Below are 17,456 nucleotides of genomic sequence, written 5' to 3' on the forward strand. Positions count from 1 at the left end.
AGATGGAAGGTAAAGAAGATAAAAGTAAAAAATGGTAAAAGGCAGAAGGCAAAAGGTGAGGAACGAGCTTCTGTTTTTTTATGGTTCAATTTGTATCATCAAAGTTGTCAGCATTACTTTACAGTACGTACTGTTATTAAACGCACGATTATATTGCAATTTAAGTGGTACAAAAGGTTTAAGAAGTAAATAAAGAAAAAAAACATCAAAAATTATAGACAATAACCGGAATTAATATTTGAATTTAAATCGTTAAATCGTTAAATGGCGTTGCAACCTAGTTCTGCATATAACGTAATTATCAAAACCACATCTCGTTCACTCTGAACCTTGTGTATATAGTCAGCGATAACGTACTGATATTCATATTTATGGAAGTTAGAACGAGGCCAATTTATTGTTATATCGTAAAGAGAACGGAGAAGGAAGAAAGTGCAGATTTGAAAAGAAATTTTTTCTTACCCACATCTTCGAAATATGAGTTTCAAATATACCGCAGAGGGAGAGAACAAGAGGAGAATATTCGCTGGTATGTAAGAAGACGTGATTCGATTCGGTACTTTTTTCTGCGTATGGGATTTTACGCCTGCGTGTATACGCGTCTGTATTATACACGTTCGTGTCGCGTAACATTGCGTAACCTTACGAAACGTGCACGACTAGGCGGCTTTCCATCCCATGCAGTAAGTACTTCAAGTTAATAATTTTCAAACGATGAAATTTCGAGGCAATGCTAAAAAAAAAAGAACCTCAAGAAACTGAGAAAAGAGAATTTTTGTTTTTTTGCTAAGCTGAAATCTAACTTTTCATACAAATATTGCTTTTTCCAGTCATATACGAAAGGATCGATAAAATAAGTAACTGCAGTCACTTAAGAACAACTAAGCTTGCTCCTAGGGTCGTTGACATCAAAATCTTACTGTTGGCCATTGTTATAGGTATCTAATTGTAATATGCGGTTGACATTTTTGCCGAGTAAAAGACTTGGAATGATTGGCAAGAGAGCTTTCTCTCGAGAGAAGAAAAAAAAAATTAAAGTGTGAATTTAAAAACGAATCTAGAAAAGATCCTTGTATATATGCAGATACGTAAGTACACGTATAACAAAATCAATATACAAGAGAGAAAAATAAAAAAAATTCTCGACTTCCGAAAAATGATTCGAATAACTTTGGAACTCTAATTTTGTTTAACACAACGCGAATCGTAGAGACAAAGAGAGAGCAACCGTGCTTGCGTGTGCTTTATCTCTGTATAAAACGTACTGCGTACATATAATATTTATGCATACGGATATTGAACGAAAAGGAAAACGGTGAGTAAATTTATTCATAAGCTCGAGCTATTGGGATACACCGATACTTATCCGTACATATAGGACGAGGATATTATGAAACTTAAGAGGGCCGTTGATCTCGTGTTACGTGTCTTGCGATTCATAGATTAGAGGGTAGACTTTACAAGTATTAGCCACCTACTCGACCCACGTATTACAGCACGTACCTGCCATCCCCTATACATGTATACGTATATTATGTGTATAAATATGCAATAATCCGTGTGCCGCATAGCCAAACGATTTTTCCCTTTTAGGTATGCGTATAAATATATATAAACTTTGCATATATCTACCTATGTACATATAACAGAGATTTTCCGTGATCTGTTTCTGGCTGCGGTATAGTTTTAATCAAGCCAAAAGCATTTTTATGCCGGTTGTGAACTTGAAACTTTCACCCGACGTGCACCGTGAAATAACTAGATCCTGAACACATGTATATGTACGTACAATTCGGTATTTATCAATTGGTTTTTTTCCCCCCGACTTTCATTCTGATCAATCGATAACTGTAACGAGTTATAGTAAAGTAGACTTTAGAATTTCTGAATAAGGCACAATTTGGTTCTATTCAAAACCGTGAGTAGTTTTTCGCAATTACGAAAGAATCGGATATATTACGGAGATTAATTACGTTTCAACCAGACTGATCCTTCACAGCGTGACGTCACGGCCTGCCGGGTTGACAATAATATATATATATATATATATATATATATATATATATATAGATGTACAATTTGATCAGCAGAATGTGTTTATATCGCCTAGACAGCACACGCACGTACTCTCACCACGATTCGATGTAATTTCGGGGCAAGCAATCAAAGTTGATTGAATTATTCGGTTTCGACGAAAAAACGTGGCTTCGATTGTCGACGAAGAGAAGAAGGAGGAGGAATTAGGAAGGATCACGTAGTAATGAATATCCCGCAGCATCCAACCTGATGAATTCGATATCGCATCGTCGATTCGTGTATACACATGGAATGACGTATAATAAACGGGCCATTATAAAAAATAGTAATTCACATATGTGTGTACCAGAGTGGTCTTCGACAGGATTGTTTTTGAATTTTTATGGTCCCGGGGGCTTAAGCGCTGTGAAATTATTAAAAAAATAAATAAATAAATAAATTCCCTGAAAATTTGAGCTCTCCGCATCAACTCTAACGATAAAATAGTTGGCTTTGTAAACGAAGTATCATACGTAAATAACGTGGGAAAAATTATTTCTGCTCTTTGAAATGTTTTAAATCGTTAACGAATGTACCGAAAATAATGGTAGATAAATATTTTTTACATCATTAAAATAAGATCCGTTTTGTCGCTATAGAATTTACAATTAATTTCCAAAAAAACCAAGATGTGGTTTGGATAACTCGGCAGATTTTTTTTCACACTCCGGATGTCTTTGTCTGGATTCGAATTAACGTGAGATCGCAACGCGTATTGATACCGTTGGATTGTAGGATGAAATTGGAGATTTACACGCATAAATAGGTCATATGCATATGTGTGTATGATATTAATATCGGTAAGGGTGCCTGATCGATGCGTATATGCATCAACAGCGTGTATTATACGATAGAATTCACGTATAATACGAACCGCGGCGTTAAACTTGCACGGCGTCGTCGCCGTCGACGTATACGCAATTTTCCCTCCGCGGTAAAGCGATTAATTTGTTAAAATTCAATTTCTCGCGTAATTGCGTCTCCAGCATCCCGGGGGCTGCATCAGCTCTGCCGCCCCTTCAGGACACCGCCTATCTCAACTGTGACGCTACGCCCTCTAAATTAGACTGCAAAGTACATGTGTGTGTGATATAGGTTGTACGTATATATATATGTGTGTGTGTGCGTGTATGCGACATGCATGCGCATCCAATAGCGAAATTAAATTTCTCTATAACCATATAATCGAGTTGCAGCAGAACGATTACGTCGAAATCATATTTGTTAAATAAGGAAGCACATCTTTTCTTCTTTCTTTTCTGTCGCGTCGCCGCAATTACAACAGCCGATTGTGAGTTATGCAAGGAAAAAAAAGTTTAACGGTAATAAAATTAACTTCCCTTTTTTATCATGCATATATGTACTAATATATATGTATATACATGCTCGTATACATGTATGATAATATTAGCAGATTTGATTCCAAACGATGAGATTCGTGTATAAGATTTGTATAACATCATACGTGGAATTTTATGTTTTTTTTGAAATTTGAAAATTGCTTGTGCAATATTTAATAATATAGCTGACGATGAAGGACTGAATTTACTTTCATTTTCTAACACTCTAAACGAAGAAATCTCTTTGTCAAGAGTATGAAAAACAGATCGAGATTATTTCGTTTCTTTTTTTAAATTTATCTCGATTCTCCCCGCGACATTAATCTCAAAAATCCGTATTACGTACAGATTTACGTAAAATCTCTTTCTCTATCCTCTTAATTTTTCGCAAATTCAGTATAACGACCGATGATTAAAATGATAACGATCAAGTTGCATAAAGCAAAACGTGCAATTTCACAGTAATTATACGTAATCTACCTGTATCGAATATTTTTGTTAGTTAATTACAAACGTTGCCTGAGTCAACGTCGACGACATATGCAACATTGTGAAATAAATTGCTCCCGAGTGTACCTACGCGTATAATAATATTAAACCATAAGTATCGTACAAAAACGGACGCATAAAACGCAGGATACATGTCCTGCGTACAGAATTAAATAAATAGCAGCGCCACCGAACACAAGGATGAGTAATTTCTCGCCGCGTACAGGAAATCTACGCGAGATTCCGAGTTTCCCAAAGTTATATACGAGAATAGAGGGAGAGACACGTTTCCAATTAGTAGTTGTAGATATCCTGCTATACCGAGGATTTCCAGGACCTAATCCTCCCTTCGCGGTATAACAGCGAAAATGCAACCCCCTACAGTAAAATTGAATTTCCAGTAACGGCGAGATTTTCCATCATCGTTATATGTATATATTTTTACAATAATCACACACTGTATATGCATCGTGCGTAAGTCGAATTTCGAGGTGATAATTCGATGAGAAGAAACGCATATCCCGAGCGCACACGGTCAGAAATTATATCTATTTACGTGCACCAAATATTTGTTACCTAATAATTTATAAGTAAAATGAGATGAAACGTGGAAAATCCGCAGAGTAAAGGCTGAAGTGGTATATAACAACCCGTCGCGTTGTACTAGATCAATATATCCCCGGGACTTCGACGTCCCTGCAGGGAAGAGAGAGAGCGAGAGGGTGAGAGGGAGAGAGAGAGAGAGAGAGAGCGGCTGTGGTTGGATAAATGAGATATTTAGAGAGAGTTGACGTCACATGTGCAGCAGGCGATGGTAACGATCTTCTCTAATCACCGCGCGAGAGTTCTGACGAGCTGATGTTCGATTTATTTTTATTTATTTACTTTTTTGTTCAATTTTTCGTTGAATTTCTACCGTTTACGGTACACACTTATATTTTGATGACGGGTTTCGAATTTTATTCGATAAATTCGACGCGTTACGTAATATGGAATACGCTGTGACAATGTCGAAACTTGTATCGAAATATTATTACAAAAAAGTTTGTTGTGTAACAAATGTTCACACTATGGGTAGGTGTTAGATCACCGAACGGAAACTCGGTAATGTCTGAAATTTCTTCTTTCTATTTTTTTTTTTTATTCCGATTTGTTTGTCAGATTTTTTGTATATTGAGAAAAATTGATTGCGTATTGTCTAAAGAATAGTTTTTGAATTATTTCACGATATTTTCAATGATACGTGTTTATGTATAGGTGAAAATTCGCGAAGAGTTGAAATATGCACGCATGCGGCGTTTCCTTCTTCTTCTTCTTCATCTTCTCCTTTTATGAGAAAGTGAGTTTTTGGTCATATTAACAAGGCTTGTGAATCGCGTACAAAAATTTCTGCTTATTGTTAGCCGACGAAGAAGAAGAAGAAGCTAAAGCAAAGATAAAGAAGGGAGAGTGACAGGGGCGAAAAATTGGAAATGATACTGAAAGACGGGAGAAGAGTATATATAATCCTTACGTCAGAATCCTGACACCGTCACCCTATAAAATATACCAAAGTGATACTGTACAGAGGTCGTCGGAACAAGGTTTTACTTTTATCCCCGCATATACGTCATCCGTGAGGGTGACGCGATATAAAATTACAAAAATATCGAATCGATTGAATATTCCGGCCGTATAGATAATCCCGATACAGAAATCTGTGTGCCTGCGACGAAAAAAAAACAAAATAAGCACAGGATATATTTATATCACGTAACGTTTGGTAAGTATGCAAATGCGAATTATTTATAACTACGAGAAAGAGAAAGAGCGAGGATGAAAAATAATCAAACACGTTAAATTCCTCTTTATTTTAAATCCTATGTCGTATATCGCGTGTCTGAAGAATAAGGTTTACGCTTACACGAAAGTCAATGACCTAAAATCGGCTGCGATATAACAACGGTATATTGTTAACTCATTGTTGATCCATGCTCAAGGATTGTAAGAGAGATCGCGACACTATCGCACGGTGCACGGTATGATTATTATTATTGTTGTTGTTGTTGTTATTATTATAAAGCTGCACATTATTACATAGATTACGTCCAATGCGGTACGAATAAATCGCGGATTATAAAGTAATTATATAATTTCCACCAGATATTTATACCCATATACTGTAATGATATATAAACAAAACCAGAGGCAAGTTTTGCAAAAATCGCAGCATGTGAAAGAAATAAAATCTCTGCCGTAAGACGAAAGTAACGTGAAAAAAAAAGTACATAAATGATGAACAATCGCACGTGAAAAAAAGAACGACGTTGCGTAATTACACAATCTTGTCGCACCTGCAGCGCATATTCAGGCGGATGCGGAACGTAAGAAAGGGGTTTAATTATTGTTATTAAAATGCATATGCAAGGCGACCACGGCGTCGGCGTTCTACTTTTGTAATTTGCATAAATCGTTGCATGTAACGCCCGCGTTTTACTGTAGATGGGAAGCTTATAGAATCAATGTCGCGATGATTAAAGCTTTTACAGGCCGCTGTGCGAAATTCAGATCACAAGTAAACAAATAAAATTGAGAATTAGTGAATTGGAACGCGGTCATTGCGACTGATCAATTGATTCGATTGAAATAGAACAAATGGAAAAATGATACCATTTTAATATTATATACAGTTCAAGGAATTGAAAGTATGGTGAGAAGTTCGCCGGCAAGCAAAAGAGCACGAAAATAAAACTGCAATGAGAAAAATTTTCGATAATTTAATGTTGGTAAAACCATAAGTTACGGTTAAGATAATAGTTAGATCGATAGTACTTTGTTTAAAAACAAGTTTATTACTTCGACAGACTAAAAATTCCAATCTTATTTTCGAAATCCCCTGACTTTTTCATGCTGTAAGAAATTGCCTGAGTTATCTCGATTTTCCAAGTTTTCCCCGAGTGTGCGAGCCCCGAGATCGTATACTTTAGATAACATTTGAACTATTATAGAAGCGATAAGATTCACTTGGCAATAGATTTTTTTTCTAACGCGTACTGAAAATAAAATTATTCACACAATCGGCAGCGGTGAGTTGAAGAATTTACGAAACGACTCGCGATTTCTTATCACAGACGCGTTTATGTCGAATAATTAATAACAGATCGAATCAACCTGTTGCGGCGAGAAGACGGTTAACGCATAACAAGTCGAGTCAACTTCGATCAGATCCTTGGACAACAACCGCGGTTCGTGAGTCTCGATGATTGTCGTTATATCGGGGTTACGATACAGTTCTAAGGATAAGGATATAAAACCGGAAGGGTTTCAGAGCGATCATGAAAATCTACTATGAAAATAACAAGAGCTCGACAAATTTGCACACGTGATTCGTTGTAAAGCCTGCGGTATATTCGCCAACGATTTCTCCCTTATTTTTCTCTTTTTCGCCGAGGTAAGGGAGGGGGAGAACGAGGAGTCTGCAGGGTTGGTTAAAAGTCGATCGCAAAACCCGGACAACAATGCACCCGCCGCACCGACTCTCAAAGCATCATCCAGCAGCTACTGTTGTTACGTACCTACGTAAAATGTGGGTGTAAAAGAGAGCTAGCTGGCTAACCGGGACAAGGACGATGATAAACTATAGCTTTTCCCGCTCCTCGTCGACGGCTCGTAATTTTTTCTCAAACCGCGAGTGTCCTCGGACCATTCGAAACCGAGTTTTGAGAAAAACTAGATGAAACAAACCAACCTGAAAACTAGGTATCTCTATCAGCTGAAAAATTGGCCTGCATTTTACGCTGCACTTCGTGCTTGGTATGTTATTTTACAATTTTGAACTGATTTCAGAGTGGTTATAAAACAGCCTCGTTTTAAAATGAGACAAACGCGTGTGCGGAATACGAAGTAGAAGAATATTCATGTCTGAATCAATGATGAGTAGTATATATGTATTTATATACAAAATATATTTCCCAATTAAAAATACGATTTTCGTAACCTCAATATTACACATATTTGAGCTTATTATAATTAATAATATATGATAACATCAAATTTTCTTCCATCGTCGAAAAATGTTGAATCAGGCGAATATAGAGAAATATACAAAAAAAAAAAAATAAAAATGACACTGCTGTTGTAATTTATATGTGATGTATGTAGAAGGTACTTATATTGTACGTACAAAGTGTTGGTGAGTGATTGGAAATGGTCTGTTGCCGCGAAGAAAAGAAGAGAAAAGAAAAGAAAAGAAGAGGAATGAGAAAAAATCGTTTGCGATATTGTACGTTTTTCTCCTGCTGAGAATCATAATAATCAGCGTTGGTTATTTTCCATCGTTTTTAACGATTTTTTCCCCTCATCCTTATTTTCATGCAGTATAGAAATAACAGACACGTAACAAAGGCGCTCATTACATTTTTTCAATTTATTACTAACACGCAAGCGACGCGACGTAAAGCTAATCGTAAAAAAGAAATTCAACGCATATGACACTGCAACAATGGAAATTATCGTATTTATTCGCAGAATATATATTTTATACAATATTCCCGGAGAAATGAACGCAAAAAAAACATAATTTTTCTTGCATTTCACCAAATTTTATGTAGGTATACGTATACAAGCGATTACGCGATTATTCGTTGAGCTTACGTCGTCTCTCACTCGTCGATAATGCATCAGTTTGATTAAGGATAAATTCGTGATTGATTATTCAAACGTGTGTCATAAATGTTGAAAGCAAGGCTATAACGTTACTGTAGAAAATAATAATAATAATAACAATAACAATAATTACTACGTCAGTTTTACATACGAAATTCGGCAAACAATTCGCAACTTTATCGGTTCAATTTGCCCAATTTGTAAAGTATGTCCTGGTATCGTAATGCATTAAAAAGTAAGAACCGAGAAACTAAAGCAAAAAAAATAGAATAAACAAGGGTGAAATTTTTTTTAAAAAAAGCGTAAATCCATCATTGATAGCAACTTGTGATATAGCGTATAATAACGCAACATTTATTCTACGATCAAACAAAAATCCAACAGACCGTATATAATGTGGATTACGTTATCGAAACGTGTAGGTGGAGATGATAAGGTACGTGAAATTTCAATGTCCCGAAAATTGACACGTTGAAAATAAAAAACGTGAAAATGAAAAAGATGTATATATATATCTATAAACCCGCAGCATCTGCAGCGTATTTTTCATGTAACACCTAACAATTCCGCTCTCTTTCCGTACATCCAAATGATTCGATACTTTGAGTTTTGTAAAACATATTTTCAAGCTTCGAGAAAAGTAGAAAAGAACAGTTGACGATTTATTTAAAACGACCAAAAATTTGGCTTATTATACTCACTTTCATCTGTCTGCGGCGCCGACAGGATGGCGCTGTGTTTCTTCTTGACTTCTTCAACATTCGTCTGGATCTTGTCTATCATTTCGCGAATTTCCTCCACCTGTAACAAATTTTTTTTTCATTTATAATAAATAACTGAAAAATATTACTTAAAAAGAGTATTAAAATTTTAAAAAACAACGTATTCGCAATTTTCCATTACGCCGTGGATATCTCTCGAGTGTATAAAGTAGATATAGCGTTGATTTTATTTTCCACAGCCGCAAAATTAAACGAGATACGTAAATCGCCTGACAAAGATCGAGATTATACGCCCCCGAATGCAGAGAGAGAGAGAGAGAGAAGGAGAGAGAGCCAGTCGAGGGCGTTATTTCTGTTAATATACACTCATGGATTATATGCAGGGGTATAAACCAATACTGATCGGAGTTACTTGATAGGAAGAAAGTTCAAATTCAATTTCACCGTCGCACTGCTCTAGACACGTCGTCGAACATCGCTGAACCCTTGGCTATATACATGCATATGTATACATACATCCACTCATACATATGCATGTACATCGAGGTATCGACGACTCGCGATGAAGAAAATCGACTTACACACCTCTTTCCTTCTCTTTCCCTGTTTCATATCGTTCTTTTACTTTCCACCGAAAAAGAAAACTGATAATAAAAAGCTCGCAAAAAATAAATGGAAGAAAAATTAATTTTATAAACATAATTTTCCTTCGTTTTTTTCTTTTTTTTCTTTCATTCTCAATATTCTCTTTTATTTCTGGCTATGTATACATTTGATTTATTAACCGAGTCTTATCCTTACGCATCTGCAAGAAAATTAAATCGATCATGGGGAAATATAACATAAATTATACACACACGTGCAAACAGTGTACCTATAACGAAGTTTTGTTTTGTTTTATCAGAGAATAATACCAAGTATACGCATTGAAACAATGTAATATAGTGCTTATCACACTCAGCAACGAGAAAGCGTCCGAAAACGTATCAGTAACAGGGGTAAGAATTTATAGCGTCAATTTATTACTTTCAATGAAATTAAAGTCCCGCGTGTAGTTCGCGTCGCTACGCCCCTTTCAAATTACACACATATACATATGCATGCATACTTCCGAGTTTTAATACGTATGCATTTACACTCGAATAAACTAGAGCGAATTATTATTTAAACCTGTATCTTTCGGTATATTTGAATTTAGTATAACGATAGCGAAGTTAGAGCGATTATTTATTGACGTTTGATCGAATTAATGTATTAGCATTGAAAATCATAAGTTATACCTACAAGGATACGCAAAATAGGTAAAGAGAATTTGATACCGACGCTGATGGAACTCGATGAAAAATTTGATGAAAATATCATCATATTCTATAAATATTTTAATGACCACGGATAATTTGTATATCCTCGTCGCGTATAAGGTGATTAATTATAGGACTGTGTACATCAAAGTGTTGTATATATTATCGGTTCAATTATACTGCCAAAAATTAACGACGGCAAATTATTACAGTTGACTGATATTTATTATATTCATGATACGATCATACACAAAATTTTCTACGCAGATCCCACCGCGTGTAATAAAGATAAGAGCAATACGCATACGCGTCGTTCACACCGTTCCGCGAGATATTAAGCATATGTACATCCGTGTATATTGCTAATAGACACATCACACATGCATACACTGCAGAGAATGTATACCTGTATCGGATAAATCGTTGCACGAAGGGGAGATTTCCTTGCGAATTATTTATCACGTCATAGATAAAAATGATACGTACGTATATGTGTACCTTGGACATTTGTACACCTATGTAACCGATACTTTAGTATCGTATGGGTAAATTATTATCACGGAAAGTGATTTTGACGTGTACATAAATTCCTTATCAGAAATCTAAAATCGATTCGAACGCCGCGTCAATTGAACCAAAAATATATGAACGAACTGAACTCACATTCGAGGGGATGCAAATCAAAGTTGCACGGTATTTTTTTACTCACAAAGTACATAATATCGAAGTGTATTTATGAAAATTCTTTTTTCTATTTTCACAAGTTTCCTCCTACAATATTGTTCAAAGAATTTTTCAACTTTCTCCTCAATTATCCATATGTCTTGTATATATGGAAGAGAAAAGCGGTTTGAAACAAGGTTTACAACAATTTAAAGCTTTCGAAGTTACGATTACGGTGAGTTCTTGAAATAGAAGGTTATAGTAATTGACTATGTAATCGTACGAAGGATAATAGCTAAACGCATAATGTGAGCAATAATTTGTCGGTTTGAAAAATAGTTACATTAGGAGCAACTAGATATGTTACAACTGTGTACGTATATGTGTTTTAGTTCACGTTGCGAAGTTGTTACACGAACGTCATTTGGATTAATTAAAAGCCTGGTGACTCGCGAATTAGTCGGTGAGTGCTGAATTAAACTCGCAGAGGCAGAGTTATAAACATGTTACGTATACAGTACTAATACAACTTTGCGCGAATCTTTCTACGCAAATTCATTAAGTATAAGGTACACGCTGCACGCGCGAAATTCTTCAATGTTTGTCAAAATTTTCTCATGCAAAATACACGATGTATACCTATTGCAGGTTCGCTAGAAATTGTGTCGCGAGGCACGAAAAAAAAAAGAAGTTGGAACGCTTTCAACAGCTGATTCGCAACTGCGTAATATCTGAGCAATTAAAAAAGAAACAACGTCGAACATACGTTTGCTATAAAATTGAGATGAAAATCGGCGGAGAAAAATTGGGAAAATTGACAGAGGGCTGTTTGTTTCTTTGAGCGAAGGTTTCGAGGATCTGCAGGAAAAGCTCGAGAGTCTGTAAGAGCTGAAAACGGATAGACGTTAAATTGACTTTGCACAGTACTCGTGGGCGTTCGCGTCCAGTCCGCAAATATAACGTATACAGGTATACAATACGCACGTATATATACAGTAATAAATGTAGGGGATGAAGGAAATTCGATACTTACATACGCCCGTATACAATATATACAATATATACAATATATATATATATGTGTGTAACCATATATGAACATGTGTGTGTATTATATATATATATTATATATTTCCGAGGGGTAATAAATTATTTCTTTTTTTGTTTCGGAAGGTGGAACGAGAAAAAACCTCCGAGTCCTGCAGGGCGAGTCTACCGAAGCGTATACATGCTTATACCTATGTATAGATACACATGTATACTTATATTATACGTATATATATATACATATATGTAATATAATATACTTGGAACAAAAGTATCGTATCGGGTGGGTAATTTATTATGTGGTATCACACTCGGCTGCACCGAAAACTATAATCACCTTCACCGAAAAGCTTCGACGCGAAAGAAGCAAATTCAGCGATTTATCGCCAAAGCCGGATTCCGGAAGTGAAAGTTGGGATAGGTATAAAGGTGGTTACCTGAAAGTTACATTGCGTAATACCGGCCAATTTTATTCGGTAAATTATATTTTTTATATATAATTTATTAGCGAAATTTAATTCGCTGATTTTCAACATACACAACATTACACGATCTTTGATTGCGAAATTTTTTCATTATACATCATACCTGAAATTGATTTACACAAAAATTAATCACCATTAAAAGCAGGGTTCGTTTCCCATTAAAGAGCGAATAATACAACGCTGGAATTAATATACTTTTTAATAAATCGCTTGTTATGCCTTGAAAATACGCGCGTAATGTACAATACATAATTATACAACACGGCACGTGCTGTTACAATGTAGCGATATTTTTCAAAACCTTAATTTATTATCAGGAGAAGGTAGTGGTTTGGTGTAGGTACCTACTCGCCGCCCCTGCCGGTCGCGATAATTAATTATTTTATATTAAACTCGAGGGGTTGTCTGCAGTAGTTACGGTAGAAGAGAGACGTGACGTCACGTCACGCATACGCAAAAGATTCAACCGGGGAAATCTTTTTTCTTTTTTTTTTTTTTACTTCCAAATTGCATACTTTTATCTTCACACTTTTAGCACGAAGCCATTGCGAATCGTCTATCAGTCACGCTGTGCAGTGTGGATAAAAGTTTTGGTTGTGTCTGTTCGATCCTTGTTTCTAAAATTACCAAAGAATAAATTTCCAGTGTCTAAGCCACTAGAAATTGGTTTTAGTCGTCGAGAAATTCACAAATTGTGCCGTAAATTTATAATTTTGAAAAATAAACGGGTCAATAATCGGGTATCATAAACGTGTCGATAACTGCTGTACTTCTTGCCTTACCTACATACGTCTATGTTGCTAAAGAACGTACATGCAGAGATACGAGATGTGACGATGAGTCAGGCTGGGAGGCGCGGACGGGAGATAAGAATGTTAAATTATGCGTAAAATTTCTAGGTCATTTTCTTAAATTGGCATACCGAGGAGAGCCTCGGGACCCTCGGAAGCCGCGTTTCAAATTGCGCCTCAATTGCCGAGGCAGGCATTCACCCTGCGCCCAACTTCAACCTCGTGGCGAAATCTTACTTATTTACTTTAATATCGCGCCACTCGCCGAGTGGCCACTCAGTTTCAAAACACTCTCGGCATCTTATACATACATATATATGGATATATTTTTACATGATATTTGTGTCACCTGGAATTTCCATCAAGTCGACGTCATCCGGAGTTTCGTACCACGCGTAGCAAACTGCGAACGAGACTTCGGAGCAACGATTTCGCCAATTATTCCTAATCGTTTGAAAGCTTTACGAGTATTCTTTATTCGAAATAAATAATCATTAATTTTCCTGAATTTCCTTGGAGTTATTCGGATGAATTCAAATTCGTTAACTTGAGAGTACGACTAAAATCCACAGAAATTATATCTTTGTTTCAACGATATGCTCGAATTGGATCTTTAAAAGCCTAATGTGGCGTTTGAACTAGATAGATAAGTACTAATTAGCTCTGTACTCTTGGATCAACGTTTCCAGCGCGGTAGAAAATTTTAATGCAGGAACATCGGAGAATTACGCTGCAAATAATCGCTTCAATCATATTCCGGAAAAATTGAGACTCTTTCAATTACATATGTTCTCATGCCAATCTCACTACCATCATTAAGATTAAAAGACTACAACAATTAACAAACGGTGCACGTACCGCAGGTTATAACAATATAATTAGTATATCAAAGTACCAGAGTTGAATTTTCGGGATTATTAGCACGATTAATATTTATACACGCATTCATAATCTTATCATATCCTAATATTTGTCAGAGAGAAGAAATTGCCGAATACAAAGATATGATTGACCGTTACGAAGATATTCCCGACTGGAAAAGAAGAAAAATAAATCGCCGTACCCGCCATTTTAGAACGATCATATACTACCCGAAAAAGGTTGGCACATAAACTCTCTTCCGAAAGAGGAAAAGAAAAAAAAAACCTTGTATTATACCAGCGGATACATTTATCAAAGCTATCCTGTCCAGCGCCATGCATCATCAAAATTTTAAACGTTCTATTCGCAGACCATGTTTTAAAATAGGTACGGTATGTTGTAAAATACCGCAAATTTGACTTTATTTTCAATATATGAATTTATACCGTGACAAAACCAGGCTTTCCACGTCATCCCAAACACATAACGCCGATTCTGTGCATCGGCCAAGTTGATTCGCACAATTATTGCCAAGCCAAGCCTCACTTCCCGATAACTAAGTGTACGATACATTAGATTTTCACGTATATATCGCGATTGCACTATCTCTTATTCAACTTATGCAAACAATGGATACGTTCAGACATTGTGTACACAGAGACGTGTAAGTTATACGCGCTTGTCCACGTAAATGAAATTCGCCTATACGCATTTATGCCCGTCAAAGAGATAGGCGATAGTGGGCAGAGAAATGACACACGATGGTACTAATGAGAGTCTCTTTTCCTTCCCTCGTTCAAAAACGCCCACCGAAGCACCATTTGACGACTGAAGAGGAATTTCTCCCGAGGGGTTTGAAAGTAGGGGAAAGCTTTGTGAAAACAGGGTGGTTCCAATATTTTTTCATGCCACTGACCAAACAGAGAAGAATTATGGATCCACACGCTAAGGTGGCCGTTGCTTTCGTCGGGGAAATTTTTCGATTACACTCCAGGAATACATATTTTTATTAGGTACAGAAAACAAAAACAAATCTTCTGTAAATATAAAAATTTTCGAATAATATTGACACGTGTCGGGGGGCGGTTAAAATATTTTGTACCTTTCCATGTTTTTTAATTAATATTATTACTATTATTTTTTTTCATAAACTCAGGTGGTCTGAGTAAATCAATTTCATACTCGAGAACGATATTTATATTTTCAACTAAATGTAGGATAAAATTATTATCGGATGAACGGAGGTATACCGTCGATATCTGTACTCGATTAAGCCGTAAAAATTATGGTTTTGTGAAATACAAGTGTTTTAATATACAACGTACGTGTTTTTGTTCCCATATTAAGTTGTAAGTATAAAAATTGTTCACAAGCAACGGATTGATTTTTTCTTTTCATTTTAGCTCATGAAAAAAAAAAAAAATAAAAAAAAAGCAAACTAAAATTACAAATTAAATGTTGATATGACAATTCAAGTGCTAAAATCACAAAAATATGTGTCATATTCACTAACAGAATTTTAACAAGTAACACAAATATAAATTGGACTCGTTGTCAGATTATGTCTGGTTAAATTTTTCCAACAGTGTGAGATATACGAGACGATTCACACTTTCCCCGTATAACACAGCCAATGAAATCGTGCCAGTAACGCCGTTTGCGCCTCACTTGGCTGCAATTGCAGCAATATCGTATCGACGATCGCTTCAAAAGTTATGGGTACCTACGTGAACATGTTACGAGTGACGTGTAACGATATCGTTCTACGTTTTCGGAGATTTGATATCTTATTGAGAGTCACTACGCTCGTTCAATCGACTTTTTTTACTTTCTTCGTTTCTTTTTCTTTTTCCAAATTGATCGATTCGAGATGGTTATCCAAATGCACGATGCTCGTACCAGGCAATCTCGATTTCCAATAAATTCCTACAGCAACGGTGACTTCTTCTCATTTTACAATTAAACGTGTGCCGTGCTATACGTTTTCCTTAATAATGGATGACTAACTCTATGATTACACCTTCCTATACTCTCGTTAAACAAAACTTAAAACCGAAGGATGACTCAAGCCCAGCGAAGCTTGTCACGGTTCATCGCCGTGTTATAAAAATTCTGTCAGACGTTGTACGCGAATTTTCAATTTTGCAAGTACACATTTTCCTCCCTCAGTGTCAAGTGTTAATGTAACAGCAGTATTCAATGTAAAAAATAGTAACGAAGTTTCGAATATTCATGATTGTCCATGAATTTAAATTTTTTATTTCAACATTCATTTTATTTTCACCAAAAACTTCTTTAAACTTGTTTTCCATCACACGCTGTAAAATTATGACTTTTTTTTTTTTGTTTTTTTTTATACAACGATCGGTACCTGCAGAAAAATACCGATACGAAGAACATCTTCGTTAACCGATGGTTTATTCAACGGATTATGAGTGGAAAATATTGAAGAAAAAAAAAAAAAAAGAAAAGAATACAAGTAAATAAACAAACAACACAGCGATCACATTCCCATGAAAAATTTACATTTTTTTATGAATTTATTGTTTCACCTGCAGCACATAATCTGTATCACATCGGCATGCGATCATCGTACCGGCGTTCTATCTTTACACCTAAATAAACAAAATTTTTCGTCGTACACCGTCTTTTCTCTTTCATTGTCCCGTGTGCTTTTCAATAGCGCGTAATGAACGAGCATTGTTTTCTCCAGCTACCGTCTTTCATTCGTATTGCCGTTCTTGCGCGAGGCGCGTAATTATTGCAGCATATGCGGCGGAATGCATCCAGGATCAACGAAGAGGATTTATCGCGTCATCGCAACCGCGAAGCGAGCGTTGTAACCGCACCCTGTAACAGCGATGTGTCGACGCATATGGCGTGTACATGGTACATGATATCGAATGGTGTTACATGCACGTACATGTACACACGACTATATAAACAGACGACGAATTTACATTCTATTTCAGGTACCGGACAATCTACCGCAGAAATGCCAACCAACTGTGCCGCTACTGTATCTTGCCTGTTCCCG

General features: G+C 36.1%; 1 protein-coding gene across 7 annotated transcripts in view; it reads right to left on the reverse strand.

The window, feature by feature from the left end:
* Nucleotides 1–17,456, reverse strand: part of LOC124174907 (syntaxin-1A) — an 86,003-nt gene that overhangs the window by 59,180 nt on the left and 9,367 nt on the right. For all 7 annotated transcript variants that reach the window (XR_006869027.1, XR_006869026.1, XM_046554543.1 and 4 more), the window contains exon 3: nucleotides 9,251–9,350. Coding sequence is in view for 5 of the 7 variants with exons in the window: in XM_046554543.1 (XP_046410499.1) it covers nucleotides 9,251–9,350 (100 nt within the window). In the remaining 2 variants the exon portion in view is untranslated. The remainder of the gene's footprint in view (nucleotides 1–9,250; nucleotides 9,351–17,456) is intronic.

Source organism: Neodiprion fabricii, chromosome 2 (genome assembly GCF_021155785.1).
Source record: "Neodiprion fabricii isolate iyNeoFabr1 chromosome 2, iyNeoFabr1.1, whole genome shotgun sequence".
Classification (NCBI taxonomy): domain Eukaryota; kingdom Metazoa; phylum Arthropoda; class Insecta; order Hymenoptera; family Diprionidae; genus Neodiprion; species Neodiprion fabricii.